We start from the raw sequence: 16,830 nt of genomic DNA, 5'->3' as shown, positions 1-16,830 counted from the left end.
GTATTTTCTTCTAATGTTTATACTTACAAAAGAAAATGTATAAATCCATTAAGTTCTAAAAACATACATCTACCTGGACATAATCCAAACACTGGTTCAAATGAAACAAACAAAAAAGTATTCATGTAAAAGATATAAAATTTATTGTTTTTAAATTTCATTCTTTGTACAATATTTTAAAATTTGTAATTATCAACAGTCTCCTATATCTTAATATTTACAAATATACAAATTTCTGCCAGATAGTAAAATTCATTGTTCTTGTGGCTAAAACATATATTACTAAATTTTGCATACCTTTTTTTTCAAGAATGTCTGGTTCATATTAGACATACATCTATATTGCATAGCTTGTTATTGCCTCTTTTAAGGTAAACAGGGTTTAAATGTTTTGGTCAATGGTCTAGGCTTATCAATTCTTTGTAATTTGACATATGAATCCAAAAATTTCAGTTCTGTGAGATACATGTAATTATTCAAATTTTTTGTTAATTTCTAACAAGAACTTGGTAAAAAAGACGACAAAAAAAATCATTCAAGATTTTGTTTGCAAAATATCTATTTAGTGTTGCTTCAGGGAAAGATTTTTTTTAATAAAAATGAGGGTATTTTTTATAATGCAGTAGAACAAAAATTTGCATAAATAGGACAAATCATCCCATCCCCATATCTTTACTTTCAGACTAAAAATTGATGGAATAATATTAGTTCTGGATATTCCAATACCAAATTGGGAAATATCAAGCAACAGATTTATATTTTACATTGTTTCTTTTTTAATTTTTGTCCAGTCACTGTAAATGTCAAGAATTTGTCAAAAATAATTTATAATTTTGACATCAATTAATGTAAAGTCTCTATTGCATGTATCTAATATTTCAAATTTCCCTTTTTCTGTCAGAGGGCTTTTTTGGTACATTTACTATTCAAATAAGGATAATGTGCCTTTCTCTGTTTAAAGAGTAACAATGTGTATCCAAAATTTTCAAATACATAAGTCATTTTACATGTAGGTTAAGGAAATAAAATAATGCTTAGAATTTTCAATATTATCTGTAGCTCATGAAATACTCAACAGACAAGACTTGGCCATTCATCATTGCAGAAAAAGAAAATACCTTGACACACCGTGAGGATCAGCTTATTAACTGTGATTTATTAACATGTCTTTTTTGGCTGTACATATTTGAGAAAACAATGATTTCAAAATTGAATTATGTGTAATTAATAGTTTTGATTCTTTTGCTTTTTTATGGAAATAATAACTCTGTTATTTAAGGAATGACTGTAATATTTTTTCTGTCTATGAAGAAATAACATAAAAAATTTGGTGCACACTGAATAAACGTGCGTAGCGGGTTATTTAACAGTGTGCACCAAATCTTTTATGTTATTTCGAATAGACAGAAAAAATATTTCAGTAATTTCTCATAATTTATGTCTATTGGCTAATAACAAAATAACATAAGCCAATCAGAAGACGCGTTACATCCAAAATTAAATTATTAAATTATATCAAACAAATACAAAATTTCAATACATTTAATGAAAATATTTTTTGTGGGCACTTTAAAAATTTAATTTAAAAAAATTACAAAAGTGAAAATTCTCCAAATTCCTTTCTACTTCAAAAAAGTATGGTTAAACCAGAGACATCGTTCTCTTTTATCATTTGGATGTTTCAGAATTTGTTACTTACAAAAAAAAAATTAAAGGAAAGATCAGTTGAATTGATTTAATTATTCTAATAACAAATTTTGAATTCATTTAAAATTTTACCCTTAAGTATATATTGTACAAAAAATAAATAAATGAAAAATAAATTCTGAAAACATCTAAGGGTTGTTCCATCAAATATATATATATATGTAAGATAATATTCAGGACAGACATTATAAAACTGGAAGATGTGCAATTAACCTGCAATTACTGATACAAGCAGTTTAAACATTTCCCAATTCAATTTCAAAAGATTTTTAAACATTTTCTTCAGGTCATATTTTATAGGAACAATCTTGTCAGGTGAACAATTTAAATGCAAAATCAAATTAAAAAGTAACTAACAATAAACAATAAGGTTTTCTATATTTATCCATACATTTGATGCCTGTTTTAAAAAGATAACTCTTACGATGAAGGGGAGATAACTATTGAATTTTAATTCTTAAACTATATCAGTAACAATGGCATGACGGCCTCCAATATGGATCAGTCAGTCTATAATCATAATTCAAAAGGAGGGATTCAGTTTCAACCCCTCAGCACATCGAGGTTCAGAAACTGGATTCCTGTCATAGAATTCTAATACTTAATAGTAAGCAGCAATACTTTGTTTAACAGAAATTGAAACAATGCCTAGTGAATACTTTGTTGTGCATCTTATAGGAATAAAATGCCCTTTAACTTAGTATAATTTCAGAAACATTAGAGGAAAATAATTTTTAGTTTTGAAGAAAAATTTTCATTAATTTGCATGTATCAGGTTTTTGGAAAATTGAGATCAAAGTGGTTCTAATTACCCTTACATGAACATGTAATTAAAAAAAAGGTAGACAGCCTGAACGATTGAAACATCAGTTTTAAAACCACGACTTTACTTTAATATATGTTTCAGCAATCTACTGATAATTTTTCTCAAACTAATCATAAATGGTCAAATTAACACAAAAATTCAGCTGTTTACGTACTTTACTAAAAAATTAATTTAACAGATAATAAAAATAAACCCTGCTCAATATAAAACAACTTAAAAAATTAAAACCATTTACAAAAGATCTATCCTTAAAATTTAATGCCCAGTATTACATCTAGAAATAACCTTAGGTCGAAAACACTTGAAAAATTACTCACATGTATAACATGTATTTAAAAGGAAGATAGTAAAAAAATCATACACAGGTATATAGATATACATAAATCAGTAAAAAGACTGCATTTTAAGATGAATTAACAAAAATAAAATGTAGATAAAATAACAAATAAAAGAGAAACAATAATTTAAGATGTACATGTATACATTTATATGTAAAATTAGTTGCTCAACTTATATTAACTACCTGCTTTTAATTATTTCATCACAAATATAGAAGGGAGATGGTTGGTTTTAACAGAAAACAAATCAACCATTCCAAATTCAAGTCAAAATGAACACATAAAATTTATATTTAACATTCACATTTTCTTTGCTTCCGAATTTGAAGACACATTAAAAAAATTATTCAATTAAAATCATCTAAAAACCAAATTAAAAAAAATCAACAACAATATTTAATTCATTTTTGATCCAAATAATATAAAACCCAATAAAACTGTCAGAACAGAACTTTTCAGGAATAGAAAGAAAATGTGAACGGTAATATGACAAATATTGTAATTGGTAAATTAAATATCTAGCACTATTAACTACGGCAAACTTTCTTCGACACAGGTGCTCCTTCTGAAAATGTTCTTTTTCTCTTTAAGCCACCTAATTTAAACTTTGATACAAAGTTTTTATTTTCGGTCTGAGATTTACATCTTAGAGATCGTGGATTAATTTTACGCAATCGCATACTTGTACGTGTGGTGTTCTTAATGGAGTCTGATGAGAGTCTACGTAAAGCTGTTGAACTTGGTTTGCTTACAACACCTTTTTTACTGCTGTTTCTTAACTGATGTCCATGACCTAGCCTTTCATTAATTTCCTCTTTTGTCCTTAATTTAAATGCTGCACCGTCACAAATACTTTGATCCTCCTTTGAATGAATGTCAATTTTTCCTTTGGCTTTGTGTTGATCGTGAGAATTGACTTTGTTCGACTGTTTAGAATTCTCTGTAAGGACATTTCGACACTGAGATTCAGTTTTGTTTTCAGTTAATGATTTACCGACAACTCCTTTAAGTAATGTCAGGGGATTTGTCTGATGTGGAGTTTTCAGTGTCAATACAGCATCTGACGAATGTCGCTGTCTAGTCCGAGTGAAATGTGAATTGTCAACTACGGCATTATTGTTAAACTGGAGGTCAGTGTGTTTTGAGTTTGTACGGTTTGCTTTCTTCATTGCAGAGGCACTCTCCGGGCAAAGCTGGTCATCTATTTTCCTGGCCATGATACCTCTGTGACCATGCGTCAACATTTCAGAAGCTTTCTTCATTGCAGAGGCACTACCCTGGGCTAAAATTTGATCAGATATATCGACTGCTCTTGACATTTTTTCTCTGACAGTACTTGGTGTAAAATTCAACTTTTTATTTATACTTGCTGCTTGAATACTGTCATCTAAATCAAATTCCATGGAATTAGGAACAGACATTCTTCTCGTCTTCTCCGTAGATACTGGTGAAACGACACCTTTGTGAACGTTGTCATTTCTTGGACTAGAAGGGGCACTTTTAGGGGAAGTTTTCTTCACATCATTTTTACCCGAGTCTGAATCTGATTCTAAAGGTTTACGTGGTGAAGAGCGAGTAGACATTTTGACTGGAATTGTTTGTTTTTCTTTACTTTCTCTAATCCTGCGTAAATTTTCCTCTCTTTCCTTTTTCAGTAAAGACAATTTTCTAGGTCCGAGAGGATCTATTAAAACAACAACACAACTTGTATTGTCAGCCCTCATCAGACGAGACTTCCACTTGTTCAAAGCTCTTTGTACCAACTTCTCTGCTGGATTAATCCAATATGAAACAGGAGCAGTCTAAAAAAGAAAACATTGACAAATAATGGAATAAATCAATGTATATATTGAGAACATTGTTAATGAAACATACTTCATGTTAACTTAATAATACCAACAAGCATCAATGAGACAATTTTTGGCATGCAAGTGCAGCAAAAGTTATGTTGACTGGCTGAAATTTAATATTTACACATAAACCAATGTATGACCATATCAGGCTAGGCACAACCAGACAAAACTTAATTTCCAAGACTTGTTCAGACAATCCAATAGTTTTGGAAGTACCTGTATGTAAAATTAAAGATAAAATGTTGTTGTTTTTTTTAGGTTACAAAGTTCCCTCCCATACAACCCTCTCCTATCTATTAAAACTAAACTAAAGTATGGAAAAATACAAATTTAGCTTTTTTTCCCATATCTAAAGGGACATAACTCAAGGACATTTGAAATTAATGCAACCAATATTCAAACTTGATCTGTGTTTTGTTGTTATACATGTTATAGGCATTGAGTTTACTTTTCAGAACATTTGGTTTGTCACGTGGCAGATTTAAGTTTTGGTACACAAAATTAATTTTGGGAGGTTCAATAGAATGTGTTTATCTTTTGAAATGTTGTGCCCTAAGTCTACATGGAAATGTCCCCTTGAAAAACAAGCAAGACATATAAATAAAATACATACAGGGTCATTTATAACTTTGTACTCAAAGTGATACTCCAGATCTACCACAACAGACACAGATTCTTCAGCTGACACCATATTCCACATCCCATCAGAACCAAGAACAAGACATTTATCTCTCGCTGGGTCCAACTTTCTCACTGATACATCTGGTTCAGGGGATACCACAAACTGTTCATTTAAATAGTTGTAACTCCAAAGGTCACCTAAAAGTAGAATGAATATATCTAATATATCTAATATATATATATAGATTATGTACAACATTTTACAATATATAGTTATGTCTGGACAAGTTTTTTCATCTTGTTATTTAAAGGTTGTGGTTTTATGTGAAAGGAGTAGGTCCGGTAAGGACTGATTTTGGCCTCAAATTTCAGGTTCATCTGACGAAAGATTTTGACCTCTTTTTAAACACTTAAATGTTTATTTCATTTGAATCAATTAGTTTATGTGAAAGATTTTAACTGATTGAGTCATTAAAAATGATCCGATTCAAGCTCAAATATGAAAAATCTACCAAATATGTCGAAAAATGTCACTTTTCAGATGGTTTTTGTCAAAAATGAAAGTGGCCGCATCCGTGTTCATCCTAAACCTTTATATATGTTATGTATAATCATAAAATACAACTCACATTTCAATATTAAGGATGAACACGAATGCGACCACATTCGTTTTACACGAAAACGGTCTAAAATTTACCTAAAATGATAGAATTGTGAAGATTTCAGTAATTTAGCATGACTTAATGGTGCTAGTACCTGACATATCAGGGTTGGCAAAAACCCGGGTTTTATGAGTATTGCCCAGCCCAGTGGGAAATACTGGGAAAACCCGGGTTTTACTGGGTTTTAGTGGGTAATACTGGGCAATACTGGGTAATATAAAATATTTGTCTGAATTTTAAAAAGGATTCAGTGATAAACACAAATGCAATACATTTAATAAGATATTTATACCCTATTTTGTTTGTTTAGCATTTGTCTAGATTGGCAAACTGTAAATAGAAAGCAAATGAATATTTTTTTTTTCAAATGAATATAGCTCCTATTAAGAATTAACAATTACATGTATTAAAGAAACATCACATTTAAATAATGTATATGTACTGTCACTAATTAATAAGTAATTATTCAGATTAGAACACAGATTTGTTTATGTAACAATAATCAGTCCTTTCAATTTTATAAGTGTTAATGGCATGACCCTGTCATTTGCCTGTAGGGTGTTTATTTAGCAATATGAATGTAAAACAATCAAAATTAACAATTCAACTTAAACACTGCAATAAAATGCATTTTTCAAAGTTTGGATTATTGAAACAATACTTGGTAATTTGAAAAAAAGGTATCTTTAAATGTGCAAATCTTGTATTCTGCCTACTTATAAAATTAATAGAAAAGAGAATGAAATTGAATTTTCTAGAAATTACTGTCAATGGTTATGTGTATAAAAAGTATATATTTAGCTGTTATACTATGAAACTATAACAAGTCTTTACTATTTTGTGTTAAAATAAGCTTAAAAAATCATATTGCCCAGTAATGCCCACTATTACCCATTTCTGGGAGTATTGCCCAGCCCGCCCGGGAATTCCCGGGTGGGTAATACTTTGCCAACCCTGCGACATATGTGCCTTGTATTGTCAAAAACAGCCCATATTTATGTAGCAGAAGCATTCTACTGTCCAATAAATAACTAAAAGTTTACATTTTAACAATTTTGTAAAACAGCTATATTTTGGGGCGAAAAAGGGGTCTTACCAGACCTACTCCTTTATTGACATTTATAGTCTGCACCAAAATTGTTTCTACTTTCTATTTCCAAGAGTAATATTCTAACACTATTCTATGGTATCTCACCAAAGTTTTCCAAATACTCATCAATCCAAATTGATTTTTACTAGTCTGTGACATCAGACTGCATATGGACTAGTGGCTTATCGTACACACTATAACAAACTTCTTGATGAGTCGGATTCATTTGAATGAGAGTTTTGACTAAACTTAAATTGTATACATGTAGATACAGGAACTTGACTATTGTTGATGACACTAATTGACCTCTTGATTCTTTTTTGTTGTGATGTTTGGTTGCCATCTCATTGATGCATACCCACATCCCCTTTCAATCATACCCGAACAATTATTGTTTTTCTTAAAGGAGCGTAATATTTATAAATGTTTCTCAAAAAAGTTCTGAGCCCATGTTAAACCTAAATATAAATGCTTTATCTCTTATTTTAAATATAATTTCATGACTATTCTGAATACCTAAACTTCTAGCCACAGCTAAGAAAGGAATTCTATCTATTGGTGTGCTACGTCTGATTGGACCTTGATGTTGATTGCGAGGTCTATTCCAAACAACTCTTTGAACTCCAGACTTTGCCACAACTTGGCCACCGCATTCTTCAATCCTCTTTTTCTCCTCTGGACTGTCTGGTTTGTGATCCTGAAATTGAAATGAAACAATAAACATTGCTTCATAGAATTAAGAATATGTACATGTATGTCTTATGTGAAAGTGGCTAACTTCTTGTGTACGGACATTTACCAAATTTAAAAACAGGACATGCAGTTCATCAGTGTGTGAAATATTTTGACAAATAGACAATGCGACTGATTTATATTCATATACTACAATATTTTACGCTCATCTAGTATTGTACATTGTATTTTTTTTTATATATCAATTACATGAAACCTCTAAGTTAGGCCAAAATAAATTAATAGTGTGTTTCCGGTTTCCCGACCCTACCTCCTTTTCTGACGCCGACCCTAAACATTTTATTGACAAAAATAAAAAAAAAAATGAAAAATCCGGATTTTTTGGTCTGTCCGGATCCGACTTTTTGTTTAGAAAACTATGAATCTTCAAAACGTTTGATAGCAATGACCAATATAAATATGTCAAGCGTTTCATAGACCAAGATTTTAAATAAACAAGCATGGCTGCAGCTATTATTAGCTGTCAAATATGCAAAACGTGATCACATGTTTGCAAAATATAATGGCATCAATTCTTGATTATTACAATATGATGAATCTTTTTTAAGAATAACATGATGGGCAAAAAAAAAAGTTTTATGACATACGAAAACTTTTGACAAGACCATAATTGACAAATAATTTTAAGAGTAAAATGAGATCAATTTACTGCTAAAATCAATCCAGCTTTTGTTGTAAAATATGCTCAATGTGTAACAAGAAATAGAAAGCTTTCCCCAGTAGGCAGACATGGTGTATGATTCATGTTCATTTATAAATGAATCTGCCCCTGCACCATGTCTACTTTTATTCTTTTAAATTTTCTCTGGCTGGTCCCAGAACAGTTTATACCAGCATGACCAGAGATGGAAAATAAATCTACATTATTTTTCCATATATTTAATATAAAGACAAAAGATTCTCACTTTTCTCAAAACCTGAAATTTTAATATTGTCAGAACCCCACTCCTAAAGATTAAATTCTGTCAAACATAAAAAACATCTGTTTATTAAATAAAGGGGGTGCAAGAGCATTGCCCCTCAAAAAATCACAGGCTGCTGCTTAGCACCAATTTACAGTGTTTCTACTACTAAAACAAAAGGGTGGTAGGGAAGGGTAGGAATCTGTTCCCACATGTCTACCTTAACTTTAAGTTATGTTTAGCTTCTGCAGATACAAAAACATTAAATTGAAAGGAAATTTTTATTATTAATGAAAATATATATAGATTTAATTAAGTACTATTATGAATATCAAAGAAGCATGCAGGCTCATCAAATGATTTAATTTGAATCTTTATCTGCTATCATCGACAGAAAAAAATAAAAAGTTTTCATAAAATAAAATGTTTTACCTACCTACCCTACCTAATTTTTTTCAGGGTGAAATAGGAAACACACTATTTATTTATTTTGGCCTTAGATAGGCTTTGACATGTTTATAGACTGTTATTGGGGTCAAACCTACATTTTTTGTAACACTTGTGGGAGGACTTGAACTAACAAGGTAACAACCTCACGTTTTGACAGGCTTTTGATACAGTAAATAGTTTACATTATGTACTTAGACCACAAAGACCAATATCAAGAATATATACATGAACTTACAATAGTCAACATTGTACCCTTTGGTCGTATGAATTTCTCACTTCCACTGTCATCATAACCCAGAGCAATTCCAGAATCTCCCACATGACCTATATACAGCTTGGAATTTTTTATGATGGCTATACTAGCTGTAGTTCCAGATGTGCTTCGAAATCCACTTGAAGTTTTTGGCCATCGATCTGAAAATGAATATTGAACATAAATTTATCTAAATTTGACTTCAATACAAAGGTTATTAATTAAACATGATGACAGTTTATATTGAAAGAACATAATATTTCATGGCACCACAGACTTATACATGTACAGCATATTGACATATTTCTGACATACATGAAAGATGTACAGAAAACTGATATCTGATATATATATACATCTGTACATCCTAATCTCAATCTTATGATACAACAGTTGTACATCATACATGTGTATATACTGAATACCTGATGGCTCTAATTCAAGACATTCAAAGAATATCTGGAAATAGAAATGATAAAATACTTCCCCAGTAATATGAGTAATAAATTTATATACACTTACATTGAAAATCACATATTTTGATTTTTGAATTCAGGTTCATTGATTTTATTATACATTTATGGATAGCATAGAACACTTTAAATCAACTTAATGCTTTCATACATTTGTATCTGCAGTCACCAAAATCTTTTTCAGAAAAAATGTCATGAAAGTCAGCAGATCAATATCGGAGATTAAGTGTCTAAACAAAATTCTGCATATTCTTACTAGTCAGAATATTCTTTTACTAGTGTCTAATAGTACAGACTATCTGTTACCATTCATTTGAAAAAATAAAAAGTACAATGCATTTATTCAAATTCCAATAATTTATTTTTATGTTTCAATGAATTTCCATCATGTTATCAGATTTTGTTAAATTAAAAGTTAAACATATAATTGTAATTTAAAAAAGAATTAATGAAAAAAATGTTAAGGGATTCAAAACACATTAGGCTTAAATTAAAATATTGTTTGTTTGCAGTTTACCGACCGACCCTTGAAAATCCTCCAGACTGTGAAAATTTTATTGCTTTAAGTTTGAAGAATTTTTTTTTAATACTTCTATTGACTCGATCCGGAACTTTGGGTCCTTTCCGGAAATGATTTAAAGTCTGGGTCAATAGCGCATTTCAAGTTCGGTTTTTCTTAGCTTCCCGTCAATGTTCATGTGACCATTTAATGATAAAGCACATGGAAATTGTTTACAGGTATCCATGAAGTCACGGAGGAGTACTTTACGCTGTCGTCTTGTGTCAATTTAAAGACAAATAACAAACAAAAAAGTTTATTAGTAAACTGTTTATACAGATTCAGGCACATGTAATGATGTGTGATGATATCATTGACGGTGATGCAGCGGATATTCATAACTGACACGATAACCATTCTGTCTCAAACAAATCGGGTACAGAACACGGGGGGGGGGGGGGTAACTTCGATATTTTTTTGGTAGGGGTGTGCCATATTTGCCTCAAAAACGTACCCATTTTAATATAACATTCACTGAAATTCAGTACCTTCTTAAAAAAAAAAAAAAAAAAAAATGACCTATACTTATATACAATATTTAAAATATGACCCATTGCTTATATAAGCACTAACTCAGCATCACTCATAATTCATAAATATACCAGCTAACCTTAAGTTTTTATATATGAATACAGAATCTGTGGAGCCTGACTTTATCAGTGGTCTCGCTAGCCCAAAATAGAAGGGCGCCGCGCCCTGGGTGCCTTCATCTGCGCCCTTCTGCCCTGACGTCTTTTTCCAAAATTATCTTGTGCCGTTTTGGTAAAATTTTGTTTCATCGATTTCTGATATCCAAGTTAATTACATATATGATACCTGTGTGATTGCCCCCAGGTTAATCATGTCATTACAATCAATTACAATGATAGAGACTTCAAAGGTGTTAATAACTAGGTAATTTAATTAGGACAATGTATCTTTTTGTCATACTTTTGATGAATGTGTCGGCGAGTGTGTTTAGCTTGGGTCGGCATTTTCGATCTCCAAGTCACAATGGAAGAGCGTATATAAATGATGACTTTCAAGACTTTAGAATTGAATTTAAGTCATCAAAATAAAACTACGCCTTTACAGAAATGCCTTCCATCTCAACTTGTTAGCGACAAGCACAGTTTTTAATTAACCCAAACGTGGTGGAAATTGATTTGAGTTACTTCCCCTGTTTTAGCTTATTACAAATTTGTGCTCTAAAAATATTATCTAGTAGCAAAAAAAGGAATAAATTACCAATTGAATATATAATAACATAATAATGTTACTTTAAAGATATTAACTGTCTTTGAACATATTAAAAAATATATATTGCAATTTCTACTGGATAATTATACTTTTAGCAATCCATGTTCTAAACATTGTTAAATTAGTAATGCTCTCTGTTTTCATTCATATGATGTATTCAAAGCTATAATTCCTATATAGATAAAAACAAAGACAAAAACAAAAAACCACATATTCTGTGATAATGGGTAGAGTGAAGTTGAACTTGAAAAACATAATATGTTGATGAAGATGTGCTATATCATTCATAACTACACAAACAATGAAATAAAGACTATAGTTGAAAAGCATCTTTATTTACAAAAAAACAACATATACAGTAAAAAAAAAAAAAGAGATTTGTTAACTCGTGATACACACAGAAACGTAGACAAAAAAATGTGCAGTGCCTTTTCTTATCATAAAAAGTGCCCTGCCCTCCACTGGCACCCTGCCCCTTTTGATTTCTAGCTAGAGCACTGTTTATGGAACCAATTTCAGTGGTTAAATAATTCGACAGCAGCTTGAAGTATGGCATATTTTCTACAAATCGTTGTGAAGACGACAAAGATGAAACCACTCCTCCGTGACTTAAATCTTCATAGATATCTGTAAACACGCCTGTACGGAGGAAGGGCTCATTTGAAATGTTAATGGATATAGATCATGCCAAATCAATAAGAAGCAACCCTAACTACACAAAGATGTAGAGAAAATGAATGGTTAGCTCAGGGCTCACACTACTTCAGAATTATAGGGAGAAGTGACTTCTCTTTTTGAAACTGATAGGGAGAAGTGGTGAGATTTGAAAGAGAAGTGCTCATTCGCGCGGGTGCGCTACAATCTGTTTGGATTTTACAATAGTATAAAGGGCCATATGTAAATAATGTTCTTTTTATGTTGATCAATTCATATGAGTAAAAAATTACAATTAAAGTAACATTTGAAATTAAAAGTTGTTTAAGTTTTACTAAGGTTCTTGTGAGAAACTACCAACTAAATATCTAGCACTAAAAAAAAAAAAAATTTATTTTAAAAAATGTAAAGAAATTATATCAATTACAATTTAATTAAAAATTATCTTGTGTATGAAATTCAGTGTTTCTCATAAAAAAAATATAAAAGTTATTAAGCTGGGCCATAATATATTGATATTAGTATAACAGTCTCAGAGTTAAGCAACTTTAATCAATAGTTTGAAACATTCATAAAAAATATAGGGAATTATATACACCAATCAATTAGATGTAACCAAAAGTCTCTTAATGCGTGTGGGATGCGTAATTTTTCCCTTTGGGATCAATATTCTTCTGTCAGCTGTTCCATCCGTGCGTCCGTAGTTATTATTGTAAAAGTACGGATTTCGGTCATAGCTGGTCCGGTTCAGATCTGTAGTTTAGAAATCGGTCAATGGCGGACGAATGCAAGAAAATTTACAAAAATAAACGATGTTTGACAAGTTATTTGGAAAGGAACATGACGGTTTTAATGCAATAAATGGATTAAACATTTACTGGAGGCAACTTTTATCACGTTTAAATGAAGTAACAAACTTATTTTGCTGCCGAAATTTAGGTTGGTGTACGTTTTCTAGTAACAAGCAGCGGAACTTGCGAAAATGCACGAAGTGATAAAAAGTTGTATTTTTATCAAATAACCTGATACACACTGCGAAGACAATGCTTCAACCTCTTTTCTAAAGATAATGAATAGTTTATGTCTGAATTTCTTTAATTATCAGTAAAAAATTGAAAATGTCCGATGACGGAAGCGACTAAAAGCGACTTTCGTCAAGAACAGGGCGACTTGTTTTCGCTTTTGGGGGTCAGGGAAAGCGAAGTGACGGTCGGGAGCGCGACTTCTTCGCCCAAGTCGCCTGGTAGCGTGAGCCCTGGGTTAGCTTGAAAAATAAATATACTCTCTCTATATTAAATCTATCTTCGATTGCAATGAGTATGCTCCTTTAGGATAAGGGGGGCTGCCCCACTCATTGCAATTATTCTCTTTCTTACAATATTAAATATACCCAAACTGTGTGGCCTGTGTGAATTCAATTAAAACATGTCCTTAGGAGCTATGCTGTCAATTTTTTTTATGCATTAAAAACATTTCAGTACAGACCATTTACTTTTAATGGGGTGCTATGGATTTCACCCCAAACTTTAGATTTCTTTGGTTTTCATTAAAGCCTGGCAAAAATATAACCTTATCACATATAATTAAATATTGTTAGAAATATGAAAACAGTCGAATGTCTTAATACTTTTTTTTCAAGTTGCCTTTTTTTCAATTGAGGAAGATTCAATGGTTATTTTTTTTTTATTAAAAAAACACTCTTTAATACATTGTCTTATAAATCTTTAATATCTAAATTTTTCTGATGAAAATACTCTACTCATGAAAACATTCTAGTCAAGAAGCATACATGTCTGAATATATTTCTTTAAAACAGTTCTAGTCATAATGAAATTCCTTGTTTATAAGTGTTCCAGTATTTAATAATTATACCATATTTTATGTTATAAATTGGATAATGACACTATGTTAAAGTTTCAGTTTTGGTTAAAAAGTTTTTATCTGAAAATGCCTGTTCATTTGATGTTGGTTTTCAGCATGTCCAGTGTTTGTTGTTTTAAAATGGTTTTTTTTCTTCACAAGAAACTTGGTTTAGTGTAACTGCTTGTTTAAACTGTATTTTGGCTGATAAAATAAAATATTTTTCCTACCTACCGACCCTCCAGTCTGAAGGTACAGTCGGAAAACTGCAAACAAACATATTTTTAAGGTTGGCCTTATCTACACATTTTGCTCTGAGATTTGATAGAAATTTTTTTTCAATCAATATAAATGCTTATGTTTTTAAAAAAAATATTTGACTGAATTAATTTGAACATTTAAAAAACTAAAACATTTTAGAAATTCCACTGGAAATAAAAACAGTTATGCAGTGCTTTAATAACTTTAAATCTAATTTATAATTAAATACAATATATATAATAGACTAGAAATTTAAAGACCCCAAGAATTTTTAATTATTTCCTTGCAACTCCTTGAAATTGATGATCTCTTATCCAATAGAAATTGATGGACCAGATTATTTCTACCCCAACAAGTCTGGACAAGATTTACATCAGAGTCATTTTTAGCCATTTACCTGTGTTGATCTGACCTTCACCTGCCAGTCAAGGGAAATTATGAATGAGTCTTTAAACTATTCCAGTTTTTAATAATTTATAGTACTGACAGCTAAAATATTAATTATATATTTTTCTTCAGTGAAAAGTCACAAAAGAGACCAAAGAAATACTCGCTAATATATAAAATATGTGGCTAGACTGAAATAAATTATGTAAACAAAACACCCTTCGTGGCCTCATTTATTTAGGGGTGAAAAGGCGCGGAATTGGATTTTGAATGAAACGGTCAAGCGTTATTCATGTACCACTATTTCGACAGAAAATACGGTCTGCAATCAAATAAACATATTCATTCTTCATAAACATATAAGTCGTTGGCCATATATCTGCCATTATATGATTAAAATGCCTCAGACGATTCTGTAGTTTTGACTATATACAAACATGGCCACGCACTAAATAATCCCAGATTTGAACTCACCTACTTCCCTCCACATTGCAAAATGAACGTCAAGAAACCCAGATTTAATTGCATGTAATACATCTTCATCATTGTCATTCCAAAAGCACTCATATTTAGTTATTTCATCCAAAAGGTGCTCACGAGCAAACTTTGAAGCCTCACCACCACCGTGTCCATCGAAAATACCAAAATAAGCGAATTCAAAGCCACCTTCGTCATTTTTTACGAATCTTATGGCATGCGTATCTTCCATATACTTCCGACCTCCTTGGTTGCTATTTTCTGTCACCCTTAAATTCACCCCTATTTTGTAACTTGACATTTTGGCAGTAAAACCGTTCCAAGTTCGACATGGAGGGGAAATTACAATGTATTTTATAGATTCAATTTGATTGGTCAATCTTACTTCCGTTGACATGGGTATTTAAGTTATAGAAATTGAAAGGAGAAAACGAATTTGATTTTTTTGTAAACCTTTGATTTAAAGGAAAAGGAAAAGGAAACTCGTTTCTCGTTTTTTATATCGTTTGTTTTCCTGTTTGAATTGGTTTACATTATTCATAATAAGACCTTTCAACCACTGGGTCGATGCCACTGCTGGTGGACATTTATTTGGACTTTTAAACGATGATTTTTTGATTCAAGCGTCACTGATGAGTCTTTTGTAGGCGAAACGCGCGTCTGGTGTAAATATAAAATTTTGGTCCTGGTATCTATGATGAGTTTATTTGCAACCACTGGGTCGATGTCACTGCTGGTGGAGATTTCAGGATTTCCCCGAGGGTATCACCAGCCCAGGAGTCAGCACTTCTGAGTTGACTTGAGTTATCATTGACATGTTCATAACTTTTCTACTTCAGGAATAGATTACCTTGGCCGTATTTGGCATAGATTTTAGGAATTTTGGTCCTAAATGCTCTTCAACTTCGTGCTTTATTTGGACTTTTAAACATTTTTTTTTCATTCGAGCGTCACTGATGAGTCTTTTGTCGACGAAACGCGCGTCTTGCGTAAATATAAAATTTTGGTCCTGCCGGTATCTATGATGAGTTTATTTACAGCTTGCTGTCAGTATGAGCCAAAGCTCCGTGTTAAAGGCCGAATTTTGACCTATTATATATCATTCATCACGTCCACTCTATGATTTTGATAGATGTATTTCTATACATCTATATTTATATACATCTGTTGAGTGAAGCCCTTTTCAACTGATTTTTGTAGTTCGGTCTTATGTTGAACTGTTACATTGTGACCACTGTCCCAGGTTAGGGGGGGGTTGTCATCCCGTTAAAATTCATGTTTAACACGCCACATTCTGAAGATATGTACCTGTCCCAAGTGAGGAGCCTGTAATTCAGTATATAGTTGTCGATTGTTGCTGTGTTACATTTTTTTCGTTCATTTTTTTTGTACAATAATTACGTCGTTAGATTTGATCAGATTTTTCGTTTGAATTAATTGTCAGTTTAAAGTACATTTGTGATTT

At 31.4% G+C, this 16,830-nt stretch overlaps 1 protein-coding gene across 1 annotated transcript; it reads right to left on the bottom strand.

Annotated features, from left to right (window-relative positions):
* Window positions 1–120: 120 nt before the first annotated feature.
* Window positions 121–15,738, bottom strand: LOC139527842 (uncharacterized). The gene is made up of 5 exons (XM_071323520.1): window positions 15,363–15,738; window positions 9,438–9,616; window positions 7,614–7,794; window positions 5,338–5,543; window positions 121–4,673 (listed from the first exon to the last, which is right to left on the bottom strand). The coding sequence occupies exons 1-5, from the start codon at window positions 15,664–15,666 to the stop codon at window positions 3,399–3,401; spliced, it is 2,145 nt and encodes a 714-aa protein (XP_071179621.1). The 5' UTR covers window positions 15,667–15,738; the 3' UTR covers window positions 121–3,398.
* Window positions 15,739–16,830: the final 1,092 nt, after the last annotated feature.

Source organism: Mytilus edulis, chromosome 6, assembly GCF_963676685.1.
Source record: "Mytilus edulis chromosome 6, xbMytEdul2.2, whole genome shotgun sequence".
Taxonomy (NCBI): domain Eukaryota; kingdom Metazoa; phylum Mollusca; class Bivalvia; order Mytilida; family Mytilidae; genus Mytilus; species Mytilus edulis.
Note: the sequence above shows the minus strand (reverse complement) of the source record. Positions and strands in the feature narration are given on the sequence as shown.

Coding starts and splice junctions, on each gene's coding strand:
- LOC139527842 (XM_071323520.1), bottom strand. CDS start 15,666: ATGTCAAGTTACAAAATAGGGGTGAATTTAAGGGTGACAGAAAATAGC. Junction 9,617..15,362: donor TGCAATGTGGAGGGAAGTAG/GTGAGTTCAAAT, acceptor ATTCATTTTCAG/ATCGATGGCCAAAAACTTCA. Junction 4,674..5,337: donor ACAAAGTTATAAATGACCCT/GTATGTATTTTA, acceptor TTTCTTTTTTAG/ACTGCTCCTGTTTCATATTG.